The sequence below is a fragment of the Colobus angolensis genome, unplaced genomic scaffold (assembly GCF_000951035.1).
Source record: "Colobus angolensis palliatus isolate OR3802 unplaced genomic scaffold, Cang.pa_1.0 Scaffold84, whole genome shotgun sequence".
In the NCBI taxonomy this organism is placed as follows: domain Eukaryota; kingdom Metazoa; phylum Chordata; class Mammalia; order Primates; family Cercopithecidae; genus Colobus; species Colobus angolensis.
The window spans coordinates 395,121-402,001 of record NW_012122265.1 but is presented as its reverse complement, the minus strand read 5'-3'; the positions used below and the strand labels follow the sequence as shown (position 1 = coordinate 402,001).

Below are 6,881 nucleotides of genomic sequence, written 5' to 3'. Positions count from 1 at the left end.
GGCTCGGACGCCCAAGTTGGAGGGGACGGGTGTGGGGTCGATCCCTCCGCCCGCCCACCCGGCAGTCCCTCCAGGCGCAGGGCAGCCCCTGCCCACCGCACACTGCGCTGCCCCAGACCCACTGTGCGTGTGACAGCGGCTGATCTGTGCCTGGGCAGCGCGACCCTCCTGGCCCCGTGACCCGGGTCTGGCGGGCAGGCGACCGGCCACACGGGGACGCGAGGGCAGCTGGACACTGTGGGGAGGGGGTGCCCTGTGGACGGGGTGTGCCTGTCTGGCCACCAGGGACGGCGGGTGGGGGGAAGCGGAATCATGCGGGGGCTTTGCTGCCCTCCGCTTCCTGGGGCTGAGGCTGGGCCAGATACCCTCTTGGAGGGAACTTTCTTTTCCTTGTGTGTCCAGGGTACCGGTGTGCGGAGTTCCTGTTGCCAAGCCGAAGGTGGCCCTGGGCAGGCACAGGTGTTGTGGTCATACCCTGAACCAACAGGACCATCCTCCTGAGGGCCACCTCTGGGGACTTCCTACTGGAAGAGAGTGACGGATTTGGTGCTTCTGTGTGTTTCTGCTGCTTCAGTGGGGCCACTGCAGGAATCGGCGCATGGACCGTCCAGCGGCCTGTCTGCTGAGCCTGCTTTCTTCTGAAGTTCGCTGTGAAAATCAGGACCCTGGCGAGTCCGAGCCTACAGGCCCTGTCCCCCCTCCCCAGGTCTGCAGGAGTTGAGGGCTGCACCCGCTCGCTGGAGAGAGAGAGGCAGATTTAGTGGACGCCTGGCAGGGACTCCAACTGGCCTTTGGAAGCTCCCCGTCGTGACGGGGTTGCCTGTCACCACTGTGTACTGAGGCTTGGCGGGACCTGCACCTGGGAAAGGCTGTGTGTGGCCTTGGGGTCCACACCTGCAGAGCTGACTTACTGCCAGACGGTGACTTACTGTGGGCCATGCTCAGTGAACTGGGGTGTCCTCAGCCAGCCCTACAGAGCACTTCTGTGCTGGGGATGAGTAGGAACTCTGGGCGAGAAGGGCGCCAGCACTGCCCCTCGATACAGCCTGGCTCTGGCCTCTGCCCATACTTATACCAGGTGGGATCTCTGCCCTGCATCCCCTAGGGACTGGCTGGGCTTGGGTCCGCCCTGCTGTGGAACTGTATGTTTTTAGGGAGCCCAGCCTTTTGTCACGTCGGCACAGTTCACAATATAGTTTTCAAAGTATAGTTTAAAACTCAAAAGTAAACTTTTCAGCAACTCAAAGGTTTGCTGAGTGATCTGAAGCATTCTGGCAACTTTTTGGGGCCATGGGATTTGGTTCACCTGAAACAGCCAGTGAGATGCCGGGCGCGGTGGCTCACGCCCGTAATCCCAACACTTCAGGAGGCGGAGGCAGGTGTTCAAGACCAGCATGGGCAACGTGGCGAAACCCCGTCTCTACTAAAAATACAAAAATTAGCTGGGCATGGTGGTGGGCACCTGTAATCCCAGCTACTTGGAAGGCTGAGGCAAGAGAATCACTTGAACCTGGGAGGTGGAGATTGCAGTGAGACAAGATTGCGCCACTGCTCTCCAGTCTGAGTGGCAGGAGAGACTCTGTCTCAAAAAATAAAAAATGAAACAGCCAGTGAGGAGGAAGGCTCCCCGCCTTCCCCACCCCAGAACACAGCAGCTGCTGGGACACCCTCTTGGTGGGGAAGAAGGCCGGTTAGCTTCGTCAGAGCTAGCAGCAGCAGACCAGGGACGGGCACCTGGGCAGTGGCCTCAAAAGGAACAGGTGTTCCTCGAAAACACAAAGGAACAGCGCGTTGCGTGCTCTGCCAGCTCCACGCCTGCTTCCCACTGGGGGGCTGGGGCGTGTGGGGCAGAGCTCGTGACCCCCGGGAGGACATGGGGGTGGGCTCCGGATGGCACCTGGCATTGCCCCCTGCTGGCCTGTGTGATGGTGTGGAGGGCTGGTCACAGAGGTACAACCATCCCTCCAGAATGTGAGTGGGGGCTGTGGATGGAGGAGTAGGTCCCTCAGACCCCAGGCCTGCTGCCCAGGCACAACTCACTTGGCCTATGCATTCCAGGCTCCACCCCTTGTGACTCTGGGCTTAGCTCCATCTGGGGCCACAGGTCAGGCAGGTCCAGGCCCCCAAGGACCTCCCAGGGACAGAAGCTGTGAGCCGGGCAGACAGGAGTGAGGTCAGGTGGGGGTTCCGGCTTGCTGACACCAGCGTTTGGAGGCTTCCGCTGCTGCCTGGCCTCCCTGCATTCCCTGTTCCCTGCCTCAGGCAGGAAATAACCAAGCTGAGTTGCACCTGCACAGCAGTGAGCTCCTGGTGGTCCTGGCCTCTAGGGAGCCCTGTGGATGGCTTCCCTGCCCAAGTTCAGGACTTCCTCATTCCCTTTGTCTGCTCCAGAGAAAGGGGGCAGCACCAGACCCAGATCCAGGGCCACCCAAGAGAAAGCTGAGTCCATCCCAAACTCGCCCACTCTCAAAGCACAAAGACCCCATGATCTAGGGCAAGCTTGTCCAACTGTTGGCCCATGGAGTGGCTTTGAATGCAGCCCAACGCAAATCTAAACTTTCTTAAACATTGTGAGGTTTTTTTTTTTTGAGACTGAGTCTCCGTCACCCAGGCTGGAGTGCAGAGGTCCAGTTTGGGTTCACTGCAAGCTCTGCCTCCTGGGTTCATGCCATTCTCCTGCCTCAGCCTCCTGAGTAGCTGGGACTACAGGCACCTGCCACCATGTCCAGCTAATTTTTTGTATTTTTAGTAGAGACGGGGGTTCACCGTGTTAGCCAGGATGGTCTCAATCTCCTGACCTCGTGATCCACCCACCTCGGCCTCCCAAAGTGCTGGGATTACAGGCATGAGCCACTGTGCCCGGCCAACATTGCAAAGTTTTCTTTATGATTTTTTCTTTAAGCTCATCAGCTATTGTTAGTGTATTCCATGTGTGGCCCAAGACAATTCTTCCAATGTGGCCCAGGGAAGCCAAAAGATTGGACACTCCTGACCTAGGGCATCCCCATCCTCTGTCCCAGTCCCACCCATGGCTGTACCCAGGTGTAGGGGTCCCCCACATTCTTCTCTAACTCCAACCATGGCCCCTGGAGTTGGGGGTGTATGGCTTACCCTGAGGACCAGGAGAGGTGATAGCTAGCTAGCCCAAGGGCCCAGGCAGGGGCTGGGCTGGGATGTGGACACGATTTTTTTTTTTTTTTGGAGACGGAGTCTCGCTCTGTTGCCCAGCCTGGAGTGCAGTGGCGCGATCTTGGCTTACTGCAAGCTTCACCTCCCAGGTTCAAGGGATTCTCCTGCCTCAGCCTCCCAAGTAGCTGGGATTACAGGCGCCCGCCACCACGCCTTTTTTTTTTTTTTTTAATTGAGACAGAGTCTCGCTCTGTTTCCCAGGCTGGAATGTGGTGGCGCGATCTCGGCTCACTGCAAACTCCACACACACCCCAGGTTCATGCCATTCTCCTGCCTCAGCCTCCTGAGTAGCTGGGACTACAGGTGCCCACCATCACGCCTGGTTAATTTTTTGTATTTTTAGTAGAGACAGGGTTTCACTATGTTAGTCAGGATGGTTTCGATCTCCTAACCTCGTAATCCGTCCACCTCAGCCTCCCAAAGTGCTGGGATTACAGGTGTGAGCCACCGCACCTGGCCAATTTTTTGTATTTTTAGTACAGCTGGGGTTCCATCACGTTGGCCAGGCTGGTCTCTAACTCCTGACCTCAGGTGATCCACCCCTTTCAGCTTCCCAAAGTGCTGGGATTATAGGCGTGGGCCACTGTGCCCGGCCCCTGCCCCAATTTCAAAGCTTCAAGCTCATAGCAGACATTTCACACCCACCTGGGGAGGAGGGGGCAGCCCCTACCCACTAGTACTCATGCCCTCCCTGGGGTGGTGAAGTGGCCTGGGCCTGGCTGACCTGAGTCTAGGACCCGCCCCCACAAGTTCTCAGTAAACCTGACGGGCGGGTCTAGCTTGTCCTGGTGTCCTCAGTTCCTGCTGCTAGTGGGGCCCAGGCAATAGGATGACGGGAGTCAGGTGGGAGGGGGTGCGGACAAACGCCCAGGACAGTCAGGCTGGGCTGAACCAGCAGGCCCACCAGGCTGGGGCCTCACAGGAGAGCCCCTGGGGTTAGGTGAGGCAGAGCAGGTGGAATGTGGAGCCCAGGAGGCCCCAGCCCTGGGCCCTACTGAGCACTGGTGCCTGAGGGACCCTATTCTCAGACACTCCAGCTGTGGCGTGCCCCAGGTGTCTCAGGGTACTGCTCAGTGGCACCCCATGGAGGCCCAAGTTCAAGACCTCAGACTCTGCCGGGCGCAGCTTCGGCACACACTCAAGCCGCTTCTGGCAGTTTATTGAGGTTTTCACGTTGGGGTAGGGGAAGTGGCACACACGTGCTTTTGTCGTGTACACACAGTGAAAGACCCCTCTTATAGGCAAGCACATGCTCACAGCTTGAGCACACTGTCCATGCATCTCCTGTCCCCAACAGGCAGTCGTGGCCTTCGGGGCCTGGCAAGGTCTGAGCTGGCTACGCCCCATGCTTTTCCAGGGTGCTGGCAGACCTGGCAAGGACTAGGGCAGTCCCCCACTGCACCCCCAGCTCCTGAGGCCACACCCAGGGCTTCCCACTGTGTGGTGGAGGAGCCCTCCGTGACCGCCAGCTCTCCTTCTGTAGTCCAGGCAGGCTGGTCTCCAAGCCCTCACTAGGCTGTCATAGAGGCTGGGGTTGGGCTGCCAGAGGACACCCCTCGGGGGCAGGAGCTGCTGCTACCTCCAGGAGCTCTGCTTCATGGGGGCCACTGCGGGAGGACACAGGCTGAGGTGGCTGCGGCCACAGGAGGACCTGGTGCCCCGGGGGAGGTGGAGCGCAGACATACCCTCGGGGCCTAGGCTGGGCACCAGCATGGGACTCAGGGGGGGGTGCCCAGGAGGGACTCCTCTCTGGCTGGAGGCAGAGGGCCCTGTGGGTTGGGAAGTCAGCTTGGAGTGGGGCTGGGCCAGGTCCTCACCTCCCAGCCTCCCCCAAGAACCACTCCGACCTGAGTGCCAGGAGGGCCCCTGTCAGGCCGTGGGGGCGGTGGCAGCGCAGCCCCAGTCTGCTGGATGAACTGCTGCAGGTTGCACTGACGGAGTTCCCGGTTCAGCTCCTCCAGCTCCTGAGCCTGAGCCTGGGGGCACATGGGACCCTCAGGAGGTATAGCCACAGGGCTCCATGCTCAGGCCCCAGAGGGAGTGCTCTCCCGAGTCGGACCCTGTGACCCCCGTGTCTGCCGGTGTCAGGGGTGGGGAGTGACAGGGATCAGGTCCGCAGGTTCACCTGCCTCCCGAGTCGGACCCTGTGACCCCCGTATCTGCTGGTGTAAGGGGTGGGGAAATGACAGAGGATCAGGTCCCCAGGCTCACCTGCAGGGCTCGCTCTGCAGCCTCCAGGGCCCGGCTCACCAGAGCCAGGCTGCCCTGCACCTCCGCACTCTGCCGCTCCTGAACAGCCAGGTCCTGGCGCAGGCGCTCAGTGGCAGATGCCATAGGTGAGGGGGGCCCAGGGGCCTCTGCTGCCAGCTGCAGCTCAGCCTCCAGGGCACGGGCCTGAGCATCCAGGGCCTGCAGCCGGGCGGCATGCTCAGCAGTGGCCGCGCTTAGCGCCTGCAGGCGTGCCTGTCCCTCTCGCTCCCGGGCTTGCTCCCGACGCAGTTCCTGTTCCCAGAAGGCCTCGTGGCCCAGCTCCTCAGCATTCCTCTGCACCCTGAGCTCCAGACCCCGCAGGTCTGTGCAGCAACCTGGTGTGAGTGTCACAGGGGCCACAGGCCCCGGGGGTGAGAGGCTGGGGGCTGGCCCCGGGGTCAGTGTTTTGCGGGGCTCACAGCCCAGCGCTGCCCGTGGCTTTGCAGGGAGGCTGGCACGAATTGGGCAGCGTTCCGGGGGTGGACAGTTGTCTGAGGAAGGCCTTCCAGCCAGGCTGGGCCCTGTGCGCCTCAGGACAAACTGGACATCACTGGCGAACTGTCCGCAGGTGGCCTGGGCGCCCACTGGACACTCCTCTGGCAGCAGCTGCCGCTCCTTCTCCCTAAGCCGCTGCACAAGCACAAAGCGGCCAGTCTGGCCTGGTGGGGAGAGGAGAAGATCAGCTTATGTCCCCCCGACTCTCTGTCCACCTGGCTTAAGGAATTGGGGAGGACAACAAGGATCAGCAACCAGTCCCTCTCCGGGGGGCCACGGGGCTGGACCACTCTCCTGGGGGGGCCACGGGGCTGGATCACTCTCCTCTGGGGGGGCCACGGGGCTGGACCACTCTCCTTTGGAGGGACCATGGGGCTGGACCACTCTCCTTCGGGAGGACCATGGGGCTGGGCCACTCTCCTTCGGGAGGACCATGGGGCTGGACCACCAGGTCCCACTTCAGCTCTACCTGCCCAGCCTGCCTAACCCCGAGAGGACTCACCTATTGCTTGGGCTAGTGCGATGACCACTTCCTGGCAGGTGGTCTGCTCCGAGACCCCACAGACCACACGCTGGATGCCATCCACCCACACCTTCAGCTCCATGGCCGCCAGCCCCAACAACATCCCTGTTCTGTGGAGAGGACGCAGGCCACAGGGTCAGGACCTACCTACCCCTATCGAAGCCTGGTCCTCCTCTGTTTCTTCTCCTGGCCTGCCCTAGAAACGGCTGGGCTGCGACCCCTCCGCATGGGCCCCACCCTCCTGTGCCAACTCCACCGGCCAGCCACACATTCCTGGGGTGGCGGCCCTCCGGAGTAGGCATCCTCCCCCACTTCACCAGCCTACTCTTGCCACGCCCGCACTCCCGGAACAAGGAGAATCATTAACCAGATCCAGGATTTCCTGCCCGCCTCACCTGGCTCGGAGGGCACTGCCCCCTCCCCG

General features: G+C 61.2%; 1 protein-coding gene across 2 annotated transcripts in view; it reads right to left on the bottom strand.

Annotated features, from left to right (window-relative positions):
* Positions 1-4,327: 4,327 nt before the first annotated feature.
* Positions 4,328-6,881, bottom strand: part of RASSF7 (Ras association (RalGDS/AF-6) domain family (N-terminal) member 7) — a 3,645-nt gene continuing 1,091 nt past the window's right edge. The window contains exons 2-6 of one of the 2 annotated variants that reach the window (XM_011929993.1): positions 6,437-6,567; positions 5,401-6,098; positions 5,037-5,165; positions 4,875-4,958; positions 4,328-4,796 (exon numbers count right to left, since the gene is read on the bottom strand). In XM_011929993.1, the coding sequence (XP_011785383.1) occupies positions 4,908-4,958; positions 5,037-5,165; positions 5,401-6,098; positions 6,437-6,560 (1,002 nt within the window). In that variant the 5' untranslated portion in view covers positions 6,561-6,567 and the 3' untranslated portion in view covers positions 4,328-4,796; positions 4,875-4,907. Of the gene's footprint in view, positions 4,797-4,874; positions 4,959-5,036; positions 5,166-5,400; positions 6,099-6,436; positions 6,568-6,852; positions 6,876-6,881 lie in introns of those variants that run through there. The other variant, XM_011929994.1, reaches the window with a different exon arrangement.